At 46.8% G+C, this 17,590-nt stretch overlaps 1 protein-coding gene across 3 annotated transcripts in view; it reads left to right on the top strand.

Moving 5' to 3' along the window:
* Positions 1-17,590, top strand: part of Ttn (titin) — a 275,803-nt gene that overhangs the window by 225,447 nt on the left and 32,766 nt on the right. For all 3 annotated transcript variants that reach the window (XM_076569742.1, XM_076569741.1, XM_076569740.1), the window contains one exon: positions 87-17,192. In XM_076569742.1, coding sequence (XP_076425857.1) covers positions 87-17,192 — 17,106 coding nt within the window. The remainder of the gene's footprint in view (positions 1-86; positions 17,193-17,590) is intronic.

Genomic DNA, 17,590 nt, shown 5'->3' with positions numbered 1-17,590 from the left:
TTCACTTGAGCCTTCTGGCATTTTATATAAAGTGCCCCAAAGCAAAGTTCTCACTATACGATTCTGTCTTTGTTTCTTTTGTTCAGATCCTCCAGGACCACCTTCAAATGCGCATGTCACTGACACTACCAAGAAATCCGCTTCTTTGGCATGGGGCAAGCCTCATTATGACGGTGGGCTGGAAATCACTGGTTACATCGTGGAGCATCAAAAAGTAGGAGAGGACGCCTGGGTAAAAGATACGACAGGAACAGCCCTCAGAATCACTCAGTTTGTGGTTCCCGATCTTCAAACCAAAGAGAAATACAATTTTAGAATCAGTGCCATCAATGATGCAGGCGTCGGGGAGCCAGCAGTGATTCCAAACGTTGAAATTGTAGAGAAGGAAGTGGCTCCTGATTTTGAGCTGGATGCTGAGCTGCGAAGAACACTTGTGGTCAGGGCAGGACTCAGTATTCGGATTTTTGTGCCAATTAAAGGCCGTCCTGCCCCTGAAGTGACATGGACCAAAGATAACATCAACCTGAAGCACCGAGCCAACATCGAAAACACAGAGTCATTCACTCTTCTCATTATCCCAGAGTGTAACAGATATGACACCGGTAAATTTGTGATGACCATTGAAAACCCAGCTGGGAAGAAAAGTGGCTTTGTCAACGTCAGAGTCCTGGACACACCAGGTCCTGTCCTTAACCTAAGGCCAACAGACATCACAAAGGACAGTGTCACCCTACACTGGGACCTACCTCTGATAGATGGGGGCTCACGGATAACGAACTATATTGTGGAGAAACGCGAAGCAACGAGGAAATCGTACTCCACAGTTACCACCAAGTGCCACAAATGTACATACAAAGTAACTGGCTTGACGGAGGGCTGTGAATACTTCTTCAGAGTGATGGCAGAAAATGAGTACGGAATTGGGGAACCAACAGAAACTACAGAGCCGGTAAGAGCCTCAGAAGCACCGTTACCCCCAGACAGCCTTAACATTATGGACATAACCAAGAGCACAGTCAGCCTGGCATGGCCCAAGCCCAGGCATGACGGTGGTAGCAAGATCACTGGCTATGTGATTGAAGCCCAGAGGAAAGGGTCTGACCAGTGGACCCACATCTCAACCGTGAAAGGGTTAGAGTGTGTGGTGAGGAATCTAACTGAAGGAGAGGAATATACCTTCCAAGTGATGGCGGTAAACAGCGCAGGCAGAAGCGCCCCTAGAGAAAGCAGGCCTGTCATCGTCAAGGAGCAGACGATGCTTCCAGAGTTGGATCTCCGTGGCATCTATCAGAAGCTAGTCATCGCCAGAGCTGGTGACAACATCAAAGTTGAAATTCCAGTACTTGGGCGACCCAAGCCCACAGTGACATGGAAAAAGGGAGACCAGATTCTTAAACAGACACAGAGAGTTAATGTTGAAAACACAGCAACTTCAACCATCTTAAATATCAATGAGTGTGTTAGAAGCGATAGTGGACCCTACCCATTAACAGCAAAGAACACTGTGGGAGAGGTTGGTGATGTCATAACCATTCAAGTCCATGATATCCCGGGGCCACCTACAGGACCAATAAAATTTGATGAAGTTTCATCTGACTTTGTAACCTTCTCTTGGGAGCCACCGGAAAATGATGGAGGTGTACCAATCAGCAACTACGTAGTAGAAATGAGGCAGACAGACAGTACTACGTGGGTAGAGTTAGCAACAACTGTTATCCGTACTACCTACAAAGCCACTCGCCTGACTACTGGAGTCGAGTATCAGTTCCGTGTAAGAGCGCAAAACAGATACGGAGTTGGACCTGGCATCACATCTGCATCCGTAGTTGCTAACTATCCATTTAAGGTGCCTGGGCCTCCTGGCACCCCTCAGGTTACTGCAGTCACCAAAGACTCGATGACGATTAGCTGGCATGAACCCCTTTCTGATGGTGGGAGCCCCATTTTAGGATATCACATCGAAAGGAAAGAACGAAACGGCATTCTCTGGCAGACCGTGAGCAAAGCGTTAGTACCAGGCAACATTTTCAAGTCAACTGGACTTACAGACGGCATTGCTTACGAATTCCGAGTGATTGCAGAAAACATGGCAGGCAAGAGCAAACCCAGCAAGCCATCTGAGCCTGTGTTTGCTTTGGATCCCATTGACCCCCCTGGGAAACCAGTGCCTCTAAACATTACTAGACACACAGTGACCCTCAAGTGGGCGAAGCCGGAGTATACCGGAGGCTTTAAAATTACTAGTTACGTGGTCGAAAAGAGGGACCTTCCTAATGGACGGTGGCTGAAGGCCAATTTCAGCAACATCTTAGAAAACGAATTTACGGTCAGTGGCCTAACTGAAGATGCTGCATACGAGTTCCGTGTGATTGCCAAAAACGCTGCTGGGGCCGTCAGTCCGCCATCGGAGCCGTCGGACGCCATCACATGCAGGGATGACCTGGAAGCGCCAAGAATCATGGTGGATGTTAAATTTAAGGATACGATCACGTTAAAAGCTGGGGAAGCATTCAAGCTAGAAGCCGACGTTTCAGGTCGCCCGCCTCCAACAATGGAATGGACGAAAGACGGAAAGGAGCTTGAAGGCACAGGAAAATTGGAAATAAAAATTGCAGACTTCTCCACTCACCTGATAAACAAGGATTCATCCAGAACGGACAGCGGGGCTTACATCCTGACGGCCACTAATCCCGGTGGCTTTGCCAAACACATTTTCAATGTCAAAGTTCTTGATAGGCCAGGACCACCTGAAGGACCTTTAGCTGTGTCTGATGTGACATCAGAAAAGTGTGTGCTGTCGTGGTTGCCTCCGCTGGATGACGGAGGTGCCAAAATCGATCATTACATAGTACAGAAACGGGAAACCAGCAGGTTGGCATGGACAAACGTTGCCACCGAAGTCCAAGTAACAAAGCTGAAGGTCACTAAGCTCCTGAAAGGCAATGAATACATATTCCGTGTCATGGCCGTAAATAAATACGGAGTTGGAGAGCCGCTAGAATCAGAACCTGTGCTTGCAGTGGATCCTTATGGACCACCTGACCCACCCAAGAACCCTGAGGTTACAACTATCACCAAAGACTCCATGGTTGTCTGCTGGAACCATCCTGACTCTGATGGTGGAAGTGAAATCATCAATTACATTGTGGAACGGCGTGATAAAGCCGGCCAGCGCTGGGTGAAATGCAACAAAAAGACTCTCACTGACTTAAGATATAAAGTGTCTGGACTGACAGAAGGACATGAGTATGAATTCAGAATTATGGCAGAAAACGCAGCTGGAATTAGTGCACCAAGTGCTACCAGCCCATTTTATAAAGCTTGTGACACTGTGTTTAAACCTGGCCCACCAGGTAACCCGCGTGTCCTAGATACAAGCAGGTCCTCCATTTCAATTGCATGGAATAAACCTATCTATGATGGAGGTTCAGAAATCACTGGGTATATGGTCGAGATTGCCCTGCCTGAAGAAGATGAATGGCAGGTTGTCACTCCCCCAGCTGGGCTCAAGGCAACTTCCTATACCATCACCAACCTCATAGAGAATCAGGAATATAAAATCCGCATCTATGCCATGAATTCCGAAGGCCTTGGTGAACCTGCCCTTGTTCCCGGGACGCCAAAGGCAGAAGAAAGAATGCTTCCTCCTGAGATCGAGCTCGATGCTGACTTACGCAAAGTTGTCACTATAAGAGCCTGTTGCACCCTGAGACTCTTTGTTCCCATCAAAGGGAGACCGGCACCCGAGGTCAAGTGGGCCCGAGAGCATGGAGAGTCTTTGGACAAAGCTAGCATTGAATCCACAAGCTCTTATACCCTGCTTATTGTTGGAAATGTTAACAGATTCGACAGTGGCAAGTACATACTAACTGTAGAAAACAGTTCAGGCAGCAAGTCTGCGTTTGTCAATGTCAGAGTGTTAGATACACCAGGCCCTCCGCAGAATCTAAAGATAAAGGAGGTCACAAAGACGTCTGTCACCTTGACGTGGGAGCCTCCTCTCCTTGATGGAGGCTCAAAAATAAAGAACTATATTGTGGAAAAGCGAGAATCCACAAGAAAGGCATATTCAACTGTGGCAACCAATTGCCATAAGACTTCCTGGAAAGTAGACCAGCTTCAAGAAGGCTGCAGTTACTATTTCCGGGTTCTGGCTGAAAATGAATATGGCATCGGACTGCCTGCTGAAACAGCAGAGTCTGTGAAAGCATCGGAACGACCTCTTCCTCCAGGGAAAATAACTTTGATGGACGTCACAAGAAACAGTGTGTCTCTCTCTTGGGAGAAGCCAGAACATGACGGAGGCAGCCGAATCCTTGGCTACATCGTAGAGATGCAGAGCAAAGGCAGTGATAAATGGGCCACGTGTGCCACGGTGAAAGTCACGGAAGCTACCATCACAGGATTGATTCAGGGTGAAGAATACTCTTTCCGTGTCTCGGCTCAGAATGAAAAGGGCATCAGTGACCCCAGACAACTGAGCGTCCCAGTCATCGCTAAAGACCTTGTTATTCCACCAGCCTTCAAACTCCTCTTCAATACTTTCACGGTATTGGCAGGTGAAGACCTGAAAATCGATGTGCCATTCATTGGACGCCCAACACCAGCCGTCACGTGGCATAAAGATGATGTGCCACTGAAGCAAACCACTAGAGTAAATGCAGAGAGCACAGAGAACAACTCCCTACTGACAATAAAGGAAGCCTGCCGAGAAGACGTTGGCCATTACACAGTTAAACTGACTAACTCAGCTGGTGAAGCTACAGAAACCCTTAATGTCATTGTTCTTGACAAACCCGGGCCTCCAACCGGACCAGTTAAAATGGATGAAGTGACAGCAGACAGTATTACTCTTTCCTGGGAGCCTCCCAAGTACGATGGAGGAAGTTCTATCAATAACTACATCGTAGAGAAGCGGGACACGTCCACAACCACCTGGCAAATTGTGTCAGCAACCGTTGCAAGAACCACCATAAAGGCCTGCAGACTAAAGACTGGGTGTGAATATCAGTTCAGAATTGCTGCTGAAAACAGATATGGGAAGAGTACCTATCTCAATTCAGAGCCTGTTATTGCCCAGTACCCATTCAAAGTGCCAGGTCCACCTGGCACACCATTCGTCACGCTGGCCTCCAAAGACAGCATGGAGGTACAATGGCATGAGCCAGTCAGTGATGGTGGGAGCAAAGTCATTGGCTACCATCTAGAGCGCAAGGAAAGAAACAGCATCCTCTGGGTCAAGCTGAACAAAACACCTATTCCCCAAACCAAGTTCAAGACAACTGGCCTCGAAGAAGGCATTGAATATGAATTCAGAGTGTCTGCAGAGAACATTGTAGGCATTGGCAAGCCAAGTAAACCATCAGAGTGTTATGTAGCGCGTGACCCATGTGATCCACCAGGAAGGCCAGAGGCAATCATTGTCACACGGAATTCTGTGACTCTTCAGTGGAAGAAACCCACCTATGATGGTGGAAGCAAGATCACTGGTTATGTTGTTGAGAAGAAAGAATTACCTGACGGCCGCTGGATGAAAGCCAGCTTTACGAATATCATTGACACCCAGTTTGAGGTAACTGGCCTCATCGAAGATCACCGATATGAATTCCGGGTGATAGCTCGAAACGCTGCAGGAGTATTCAGCGAGCCCTCAGAAAGCACTGGGGCAATAACAGCAAGAGATGAGGTCGAGCCACCAAGAATAAGCATGGACCCCAAATACAAAGACACAGTTGTGGTTCATGCTGGTGAGTCATTCAAGGTTGATGCAGATATATTTGGCAAACCAATACCAACCACTCAGTGGGTCAAAGGCGACCAGGAACTTTCCAGCACGGCTCGGTTAGAAATAAAGAGCACTGACTTTTCCACCAGCCTCAGTGTCAAAGACGCAGTACGTGTTGACAGTGGCAATTACATCCTGAAGGCCAAAAACGTTGCCGGAGAGAGATCGGTGACTGTGAGTGTCAAAGTTCTGGATAGACCAGGACCACCTGAGGGACCTGTTGCTATATCAGGGGTCACAGCAGAAAAATGTACACTAGCCTGGAAACCCCCACTTCAGGATGGTGGTAGTGATATCACAAATTACATCGTGGAAAGGCGAGAAACCAGCCGCCTGGTCTGGACTCTGGTTGACGCCAATGTGCAAACTCTCAGCTGCAAAGTCACAAAGCTTCTTGAAGGCAATGAATATATTTTCCGTATAATGGCTGTGAACAAATATGGTGTTGGTGAACCTCTCGAGTCTGAGCCATTAATTGCCAAGAATCCATTTGTAGTCCCAGATGCACCCAAAGCTCCAGAAGTTACAGCTGTGACCAAAGACTCAATGATTGTTGTGTGGGAAAGGCCAGCATCTGATGGTGGCAGTGAAATTCTAGGATACGTTCTAGAGAAACGGGACAAAGAAGGCATAAGATGGACAAGATGCCACAAGCGTCTGATTGGAGAGCTGCGCTTGAGAGTAACTGGACTCATAGAAAATCACAACTATGAATTCAGAGTCTCAGCCGAAAATGCTGCTGGACTTAGTGAACCAAGCCCCCCTTCTGCTTACCAGAAAGCTTGTGACCCCATTTATAAGCCAGGCCCTCCAAACAACCCCAAAGTCATGGATGTTACCAGATCTTCAGTTTTCCTTTCTTGGAGCAAGCCTATATACGACGGTGGCTGTGAAATCCAAGGATACATTGTTGAAAAGTGTGACGTGAGTGTTGGTGAATGGACAATGTGTACACCACCAACTGGAATCAATAAAACCAACCTAGAAGTAGAGAAGCTGTTGGAAAAGCATGAATACAACTTCCGGATCTGCGCCATTAATAAAGCTGGAGTTGGGGAGCATGCTGACGTCCCGGGACCTGTAATGGTTGAAGAAAAGCTTGAAGCACCAGATATAGATCTTGACCTTGAACTAAGGAAGGTTATTAATATAAGGGCAGGCGGCTCCTTAAGGTTGTTTGTTCCTATAAAAGGTCGTCCTACACCGGAAGTGAAGTGGGGGAAGGTAGATGGCGACATCAGAGATGCGGCTATAATTGACGTCACGAGCAGTTTCACCTCTCTTGTTCTTGACAATGTCAATCGATACGATAGTGGGAAATACACGCTCACATTAGAAAACAGCAGTGGAACGAAATCTGCCTTTGTGACTGTGAGGGTTCTGGACACCCCCAGCCCACCTGTCAACCTGAAAGTCACAGAAATCACCAAAGACTCGGTATCGATTACATGGGAACCTCCCTTGTTGGATGGAGGATCAAAAATTAAAAATTACATTGTTGAGAAACGCGAAGCCACAAGAAAATCATATGCTGCCGTTGTAACAAACTGCCATAAGAATTCTTGGAAAATTGAACAACTCCAAGAAGGCTGCAGTTACTACTTCCGAGTCACCGCTGAGAACGAATATGGTATTGGCCTTCCCGCCCGCACTGCAGATCCAATCAAGGTTGCAGAAGTCCCACAACCTCCAGGGAAAATCAACGTGGATGATGTCACCAGAAACAGTGTCTCTCTGAGTTGGACAAAGCCTGACCATGACGGTGGCAGTAAAATCATTCAGTATATTGTAGAAATGCAAGCTAAAAACACTGATAAGTGGTCAGAGTGCGCTAGGGTGAAGTCCCTTGAAGCGGTTATCACCAACTTAACTCAAGGAGAAGAATATCTTTTCAGAGTTGTTGCTGTAAATGAAAAAGGAAGAAGTGACCCGAGATCCCTTGCAGTTCCAATAGTTGCCAAAGATCTGGTCATCGAGCCAGATGTAAGACCGGCATTCAGCAGTTACAGTGTACAGGTTGGGCAAGATTTGAAAGTAGAAGTACCAATTTCTGGACGTCCTAAACCAACCATTTCCTGGACTAAAGACGGGGTGCCACTGAAGCAGACCACAAGAATCAATGTTACCGACTCCCTTGACCTCACCACACTCAGTATTAAAGAAACTCATAAGGACGATGGTGGACAGTATGGAATCACAGTTGCCAATGTTGTTGGTCAGAAAACAGCATCCATTGAAATTATAACTCTAGATAAACCTGATCCTCCAAAAGGGCCTGTTAAATTTGATGAAGTCAGTGCTGAGAGTATTACATTATCCTGGAACCCTCCCTTATACACAGGGGGTTGCCAAATAACCAATTACATTGTTCAGAAAAGAGATACAACCACCACAGTATGGGATGTCGTCTCCGCTACTGTTGCCAGAACTACACTCAAAGTAACCAAACTGAAAACTGGTACAGAATACCAATTCAGAATATTTGCCGAAAACCGATATGGACAAAGCTTTGCTTTAGAGTCTGAACCAATTGTAGCTCAATATCCCTACAAAGAACCAGGCCCTCCAGGAACACCATTTGTCACAGCCATCTCCAAAGACTCTATGGTTGTACAATGGCATGAACCCATCAATAATGGTGGAAGCCCAGTCATAGGTTACCACCTTGAGAGAAAGGAAAGGAATAGTATTTTGTGGACGAAAGTCAACAAAACTATCATTCATGACACCCAGTTTAAAGCACTGAACCTTGAAGAAGGCATTGAATATGAATTTAGAGTCTATGCTGAAAATATTGTTGGTGTAGGCAAGGCAAGCAAGAACTCAGAATGCTATGTAGCCCGAGACCCCTGTGATCCACCAGGAACCCCAGAAGCAGTAATAGTTAAGAGGAATGAGATCACATTACAGTGGACCAAACCTGTGTATGATGGTGGAAGTATGATTACAGGTTACATCGTAGAGAAACGTGATCTACCTGAGGGTCGCTGGATGAAAGCCAGTTTTACAAATGTCATTGAAACTCAGTTCACTGTGTCGGGTCTTACCGAGGATCAAAGATATGAATTCAGAGTCATTGCAAAGAACGCAGCTGGTGCAATAAGTAAGCCCTCTGATAGCACCGGACCAATAACTGCCAAGGATGAAGTTGAACTGCCACGGATTTCCATGGATCCAAAATTCAGAGACACAATCGTGGTAAATGCTGGAGAAACATTCAGACTTGAAGCTGATGTCCATGGGAAGCCCCTACCCACCATTGAGTGGTTAAGAGGAGATAAGGAAATTGAAGAATCTGCTAGATGTGAAATAAAGAACACAGATTTCAAAGCTTTACTCATTGTAAAAGATGCCATTCGAATTGACGGTGGACAGTATATTTTGAGAGCCTCTAATGTTGCCGGTTCTAAGTCATTCCCAGTAAATGTGAAAGTGCTAGACAGGCCAGGACCTCCCGAAGGGCCGGTTCAGGTTACTGGGGTCACGTGTGAAAAATGCACTCTGGCATGGTCTCCACCACTTCAAGATGGCGGCAGTGACATTTCTCACTATGTCGTTGAGAAGCGGGAAACGAGTCGGCTCGCATGGACTGTGGTCGCTTCAGAAGTTGTGACTAACTCTCTGAAAGTTACTAAGCTCTTGGAGGGGAATGAATATATTTTCCGAATAATGGCTGTCAACAAGTACGGTGTCGGAGAGCCTTTGGAATCTGCACCAGTACTCATGAAAAATCCATTTGTGCTTCCTGGACCACCAAAGAGCTTGGAAGTCACGAACATTGCCAAGGACTCCATGACAGTCTGCTGGAATCGGCCAGACAGTGATGGCGGAAGTGAGATTATTGGTTACATCGTGGAGAAAAGAGACAGGAGTGGCATTCGGTGGATAAAATGCAACAAACGCCGCATTACAGATTTGCGGCTCAGGGTAACAGGATTAACAGAAGATCATGAATATGAATTCAGAGTCTCTGCAGAAAACGCTGCTGGAGTTGGAGAACCAAGTCCGGCTACCATGTACTATAAGGCTTGTGATCCTGTGTTCAAACCTGGCCCACCCACCAATGCACACATTGTAGACACCACTAAAAATTCAATCACACTTGCCTGGAGCAAACCTATCTATGATGGTGGCAGTGAGATCCTGGGCTACATTGTAGAACTCTGTAAAGCAGATGAAGAAGAATGGCAAATAGTTACCCCACAGACTGGTCTGAGGGTCACTCGATTTGAAATTTCCAAACTCACTGAACACCAAGAATATAAAATACGAGTTTGTGCCCTCAACAAAGTTGGTTTAGGCGAGGCCGCCTCAGTTCCTGGCACTGTGAAACCGGAAGATAAACTTGAAGCTCCGGAACTGGACCTTGACTCTGAGTTAAGAAAAGGAATTGTTGTAAGAGCCGGTGGATCTGCCAGAATCCACATTCCATTCAAAGGGCGTCCAACACCTGAGATCACTTGGTCTAAAGAGGAAGGTGAATTCACAGATAAGGTCCAAATAGAGAAAGGAATGAACTTCACCCAACTCTCAATAGATAACTGTGACAGAAACGACGCGGGAAAATACATCCTCAAGCTGGAGAACAGCAGCGGATCCAAGTCCGCTTTTGTAACTGTGAAAGTACTTGACACCCCAGGACCCCCACAGAATCTAACTGTCAAGGAAGTGAGGAAAGACTCTGTCCTTCTGGTATGGGAACCGCCTCTCATTGACGGCGGGGCAAAGGTCAAGAACTATGTAATTGACAAGCGCGAGTCAACCCGAAAAGCCTATGCTAACGTGAGTAGCAAATGCAACAAAACAAGCTTTAAAGTGGAGAACCTGACTGAAGGGGCCATCTATTACTTTAGAGTCATGGCCGAGAATGAATTTGGAGTTGGTGTTCCTGCAGAAACCTCGGATGCTGTGAAAGCTTCTGAACCTCCTTCCCCACCAGGAAAGGTAACACTCACGGACGTGTCCCAAACCAGCGCATCACTTATGTGGGAGAAACCTGAACATGACGGTGGCAGCAGAGTCCTGGGGTATGTGGTTGAAATGCAGCCCAAAGGAACAGAAAAATGGAGTGTCGTGGCTGAATCCAAAGTCTGTAGTGCAGTTGTTACTGGTCTGAGCTCTGGACAAGAATATCAGTTCCGGGTCAAAGCTTACAACGAGAAGGGGAAAAGTGATCCAAGAGTGCTGGGCGTTCCTGTCATAGCCAAGGACTTGACTATACAGCCTAGTTTCAAGCTGCCGTTTAATACATACAGTGTCCAGGCAGGAGAGGATCTGAAAATAGAAATTCCAGTCATAGGCCGACCAAGACCGAAAATTTCTTGGGTCAAAGATGGTGAGCCTCTTAAACAGACCACAAGAGTAAATGTTGAAGAAACAGCTACTTCAACTATTTTACACATTAAAGAAAGTAGCAAAGATGACTTTGGCAAATACAGTGTCACAGCAACAAACAGCGCGGGCACGGCAACGGAAAACCTCAGCATTATTGTTCTGGAAAAGCCTGGCCCTCCAGTGGGACCAGTGAAGTTTGATGAAGTCAGTGCCGACTTTGTGGTCATATCCTGGGAACCGCCAGCCTATACTGGTGGATGCCAGATAAGCAACTACATTGTGGAGAAGCGAGACACTACCACCACCACCTGGCAGATGGTGTCGGCAACAGTTGCCAGAACAACCATTAAAATAGGCAAACTGAAAACAGGCACTGAATACCAGTTTAGGATTTTTGCTGAGAACAGGTATGGAAAAAGTGCCCCCTTGGACTCTAAACCGGTTGTTGTACAATATCCATTTAAAGAACCTGGACCCCCTGGAACCCCTTTTGTGACATCTGTCTCGAAAGATCAAATGCTTGTGCAATGGCACGAGCCAGTTAATGACGGGGGTAGCAAGGTTATTGGCTACCATCTTGAACAGAAGGAAAAGAATAGCATTCTGTGGGTCAAGTTGAATAAAATCCCCATCCAAGATACCAAATTCAAAACAACTGGGCTTGATGAAGGACTCGAGTATGAGTTCAGGGTTTCGGCTGAGAACATTGTGGGCATTGGCAAGCCCAGCAAAGTGTCAGAGTGCTACGTTGCGCGTGACCCATGTGATCCACCCGGCCGTCCTGAAGCCATTGTTATCACAAGAAATAGTGTCACGCTGAAATGGAAGAAGCCTGCTTATGACGGTGGAAGCAAGATCACTGGTTATATCGTAGAGAAGAAAGACCTACCTGATGGCCGATGGATGAAAGCCAGCTTCACCAATGTTGTAGAAACTGAATTTGCAGTGACTGGGCTTGTAGAAGACCAAAGATATGAATTTAGAGTAATCGCAAGAAATGCGGCTGGCAACTTCAGTGAGCCATCTGAGAGCAGTGGCGCCATCACTGCAAGGGATGAAATTGATGCACCAAGCGCCTCCCTGGATCCGAAATACAGAGATGTTATCGTTGTTCGTGCAGGAGAGACCTTTGTTCTCGAAGCTGACATCCGCGGTAAACCGATACCTGATATCGTTTGGTCAAAAGACGGGAACGAACTTGAAGAAACAGCCGCTCGGATGGAAATTAAATCTACTCTCCAGAAAACAACTCTCATTGTCAAAGACTGCATCCGTACTGATGGAGGGCAGTATACCTTGAAACTCAGCAACGTCGGTGGCACCAAGACCATACCTATCACTGTCAAGGTGCTGGATAGGCCAGGGCCTCCTGAAGGACCTCTGAAAGTCACTGGAGTCACAGCCGAAAAGTGTTACCTGGCCTGGAACCCACCTTTGCAGGACGGTGGTGCTAGTATTTCACATTACATCATTGAAAAGAGAGAAACAAGCAGACTCTCCTGGACCCAGGTTTCAACTGAGGTACAGGCCCTTAACTACAAAGTCACTAAATTACTTCCTGGGAATGAGTACATTTTCCGGGTTATGGCAGTGAATAAATATGGAATCGGAGAGCCCCTGGAATCTGAGCCTGTGATAGCCTGTAATCCTTATAAGCTTCCGGGCCCTCCTTCAACACCTGAGGCCTCAGCAATCACCAAAGACTCCATGGTACTAACGTGGACCCGTCCAGTAGATGATGGAGGTGCTGAAATTGAGGGGTACATCCTTGAAAAGCGAGATAAGGAAGGAATAAGATGGACCAAGTGTAACAAGAAAACATTAACTGATCTTCGGTTCAGGGTAACCGGCCTCACAGAAGGCCACTCCTACGAATTCAGGGTTGCCGCTGAGAATGCAGCCGGCGTTGGAGAACCTAGTGAGCCGTCTGTTTTCTACCGGGCATGTGATGCCTTGTATCCACCAGGTCCACCAAGTAACCCCAAAGTGACCGATACCTCCAGATCGTCCGTCTCCTTAGCCTGGAATAAGCCAATTTATGATGGCGGCGCACCTGTTAGAGGCTACGTTATTGAGCTCAAGGAAGCTGCTGCTGATGAGTGGACGACTTGTACTCCACCATCAGGACTGCAAGGGAAGCAGTTCACAGTGACCAAACTTAAAGAGAACACCGAGTACAACTTCCGCATCTGTGCTTTCAATACCGAAGGTGTAGGTGAGCCTGCAACTATTCCCGGCTCTGTTCTTGTTCAGGAGAGGGCGGAACCCCCAGAAATAGAACTGGATGCGGACCTCAGGAAGGTGGTCACTCTCCGTGCCAGCGCCACGCTGCGCTTATTTGTCACGATCAAGGGCCGACCGGAACCTGAGGTTAAATGGGAAAAGGCTGAAGGCATTCTCACAGAGAGGGCCCAGATCGAGGTGACTAGCTCGTACACAATGCTGGTGATTGACAACGTGACCAGATTCGACAGTGGGAGGTACAACCTCACCCTAGAAAACAACAGCGGCTCCAAAACGGCATTTGTCAACGTCAGAGTTCTTGACTCGCCAAGCGCACCCGTGAATCTGACTATGAGGGAAGTGAAGAAAGACTCGGTGACGCTGTCCTGGGAGCCACCGCTTATCGATGGAGGAGCCAAGATTACAAATTACATCGTCGAGAAGCGAGAAACCACAAGAAAGGCGTACGCTACCATTACCAGCAACTGCACTAAGAACACGTTCAAAATTGAAAATCTACAAGAAGGGTGTTCTTACTACTTCCGAGTCCTGGCTTCCAATGAATACGGGATCGGTTTACCAGCTGAAACGACAGAACCTGTTAAAGTGTCTGAACCCCCGCTCCCCCCTGGAAGGGTGACCCTTGTCGATGTGACCCGTAATACAGCTACCATCAAGTGGGAGAAACCAGAAAGCGACGGTGGCAGCAAAATCACAGGTTATGTCGTCGAAATGCAGACGAAAGGCAGTGAAAAGTGGAGCATGTGCACCCAGGTGAAGACACTGGAGGCAACTATATCCGGCCTGACGGCAGGAGAAGAGTACGTCTTCAGGGTTGCTGCGGTTAATGAGAAAGGAAGAAGTGACCCAAGACCACTCGGAGTGCCAGTCATTGCGAAAGACATCGAAATAAAGCCTTCAGTTGAGCTTCCTTTCAATACTTTCAACGTCAAGGCCAAGGACCAACTCAAAATTGACATACCGTTCAAAGGAAGACCTCAAGCTACTATAACCTGGAAAAAAGATGGTCAGGTTCTTAGAGAGACGACTAGAGTCAACGTATCTTCCTCAAAGACTGTAACAACGCTATCTATTAAGGAAGCTTCAAGAGAAGATGTTGGAACTTATGAATTGTGTGTTTCAAATTCTGCTGGATCCATAATGGTTCCTATAACTGTGATTGTCCTTGACAGGCCAGGACCTCCAGGCCCCATACGCATTGATGAAGTTAGTTGTGACAATGTGTCCATTTCTTGGAGTCCTCCAGAATATGATGGTGGCTGCCAAATTAGCAACTACATTGTTGAGAAGAGGGAAACCACTTCCACAACATGGCAGGTAGTTTCACAAGCAGTGGCAAGGACATCCATTAAAATAGTCCGCTTGACAACAGGAAGTGAGTACCAGTTCCGTGTCTGTGCAGAGAATCGGTATGGAAAGAGTTCCTACAGCGAATCCTCAACTGTTGTTGCTGAGTATCCATTCAGCCCCCCAGGGCCTCCTGGTACTCCTAAAGTTGTGCACGCCACAAAATCTACCATGATTGTAAGCTGGCAGGTGCCAGTTAATGATGGAGGAAGCCAAGTACTTGGCTATCACCTTGAATACAAAGAAAGAAGCAGCATTCTCTGGTCAAAGGCAAACAAAGTCCTCATTGCAGATACTCAGATGAAGGTCTCTGGTCTTGACGAGGGGCTGATGTACGAGTACCGTGTGTACGCTGAGAATATTGCTGGAATTGGCAAATGCAGTAAAGCATGTGAACCAGTCCCTGCAAGAGATCCTTGTGACCCTCCTGGACAACCTGAAGTCACGAATATCACAAGAAAATCAGTGTCACTTAAGTGGTCTAAACCACGTTATGATGGTGGAGCTAAGATCACTGGATATATTGTTGAACGCAGAGAACTACCTGACGGCAGATGGCTGAAGTGCAATTTCACGAATGTGCAGGAAACATACTTTGAAGTAACTGAGCTAACTGAGGACCAGCGTTACGAATTCCGGGTCTTTGCAAGAAATGCCGCTGACTCGGTTAGTGAGCCATCTGAATCCACTGGACCTATTACAGTTAAAGATGACGTCGAGGCACCAAGAATTATGATGGATGTCAAATTCCGAGATGTCATCGTTGTCAAAGCTGGAGAAGTCCTGAAGATAAACGCAGACATTGCGGGGCGACCTCTGCCTGTAATTTCCTGGGCCAAAGATGGGGTGGAAATTGAAGAAAGGGCAAAAACAGAAATTGTCTCAACAGACTATAACACCACATTAACAGTTAAAGACTGTGTAAGACGGGACACTGGACAGTATGTACTTACACTGAAGAATGTGGCAGGAACTCGGACTATGGCAGTTAACTGCAAAGTACTTGATAAGCCTGGCCCACCAGCAGGACCCCTTGAAATAACCGGCCTCACGGCCGAGAAGTGCTCTCTTTCCTGGGGACGTCCCCAAGAAGATGGCGGTGCAGATATTGACTATTACATTGTAGAAAAGCGTGAAACAAGCCGCCTCGCATGGACCATATGTGAAGCAGAGTTAAGGACAACATCTTGTAAGGTGACCAAGCTACTCAAAGGCAACGAATATATCTTTAGAGTAACTGGCGTTAATAAATATGGTGTTGGTGAGCCCCTAGAGAGCGTGGCCGTGAAGGCACTCGATCCATTCACCGTTCCTAGTCCACCCACGTCTCTGGAAATCACGTCCGTGACCAAGGACTCCATGACACTTTGCTGGTCAAGACCTGAGACGGATGGAGGCAGTGACATCTCTGGATACATAATTGAAAGGCGTGAGAAAAACAGCCTACGGTGGGTGCGCGTGAATAAAAAACCCGTTTATGATCTGAGAGTGAAGTCAACGGGACTCCGGGAAGGATGTGAATACGAGTATCGGGTTTTTGCAGAAAACGCTGCCGGCCTAAGTCTCCCAAGTGAAACAACTCCCTTAGTTCGAGCAGAAGACCCAGTGTTCCTGCCTTCTCCTCCATCCAAACCCAGAATTGTAGACTCAGGCAAGACAACCATCACCATCGGTTGGGTTAAACCTTTGTTTGATGGTGGGGCTCCAATAACTGGATATACGGTAGAATACAAAAGGTCTGACGAAACTGACTGGAAAGCTGCCATTCAGAGCTTCCGAGGCACAGAATACACAATGAGTGGGCTGACGACGGGAGCCGAATATGTTTTCAGAGTGAGGTCTGTCAATAAGGTTGGTGCCAGTGATCCCAGTGATAGCTCTGACCCCCAGGTAGCAAAAGAAAGAGAAGAAGAACCGGTATTTGACGTTGACAGTGAAATGAGGAAGACTCTGGTTGTCAAGGCTGGCTCCTCATTTACCATGACTGTGCCTTTCAGAGGAAGACCGATCCCCAACGTTTCCTGGAGTAAGCCCGACACTGACCTCCGCACTAGAGCATACATTGATTCCACAGAGTCTCGCACATCACTTACCATTGAAAATGCCAACAGAAACGATTCTGGGAAATACACACTAACCATTCAGAACGTATTGAGTGCTGCTTCGATGACCTTCATTGTCAAAGTTTTAGATTCCCCAGGTCCTCCATCCAATATTACCGTACGTGAAGTAACCAAGGAGACGGCTGTGCTGTCCTGGGATGTGCCTGAAAATGACGGTGGAGCAGCAGTGAAGAATTACCACATAGAAAAACGTGAGGCCAGCAAGAAGGCGTGGGTGTCCGTCACCAACAACTGCAACCGCCTCTCCTACAAAGTAACCAACTTACAAGAAGGAGCTATTTACTACTTCAGGGTCTCTGGAGAAAATGAGTTTGGTGTCGGTGTGCCAGCTGAAACAAAGGAAGGCGTCAAAATAACAGGTACATACTAAGAGCAAAACGTATAGATGTTCTGCTAACACAGTGTGAATCACTCTGATTAGTTATGTTTAATCTTAGACTTTCAGTTCACCCCCAAACTATCTATGCTATAGCACAAACTGAATCTCTAATAATTAACATAGCTAAAAAGTCAACATAAGATTTGTTGGATTGAAGGATAATCAAATCTAGCTACATAAATTTCTAGGATAGGTACAAAAACTATATGAAGTTTCTTACAAGATTGCTCCTCTTGCCCCTCCATTTTACACCCACAATGAATTTTGGGCAAATTTTGTCATTTTATTTGGTTATCTGAGACTTAATCTAAATTTGCGTATGGTCACCTATGACATAGCTTAGTGGAGCTTTGATTGGCTAAAAAGCCAAAGTTGTCT

The sequence above is a fragment of the Peromyscus maniculatus genome, chromosome 4, assembly GCF_049852395.1.
Source record: "Peromyscus maniculatus bairdii isolate BWxNUB_F1_BW_parent chromosome 4, HU_Pman_BW_mat_3.1, whole genome shotgun sequence".
In the NCBI taxonomy this organism is placed as follows: domain Eukaryota; kingdom Metazoa; phylum Chordata; class Mammalia; order Rodentia; family Cricetidae; genus Peromyscus; species Peromyscus maniculatus.
This window is presented reverse-complemented; position numbering and strand designations above follow the sequence as displayed.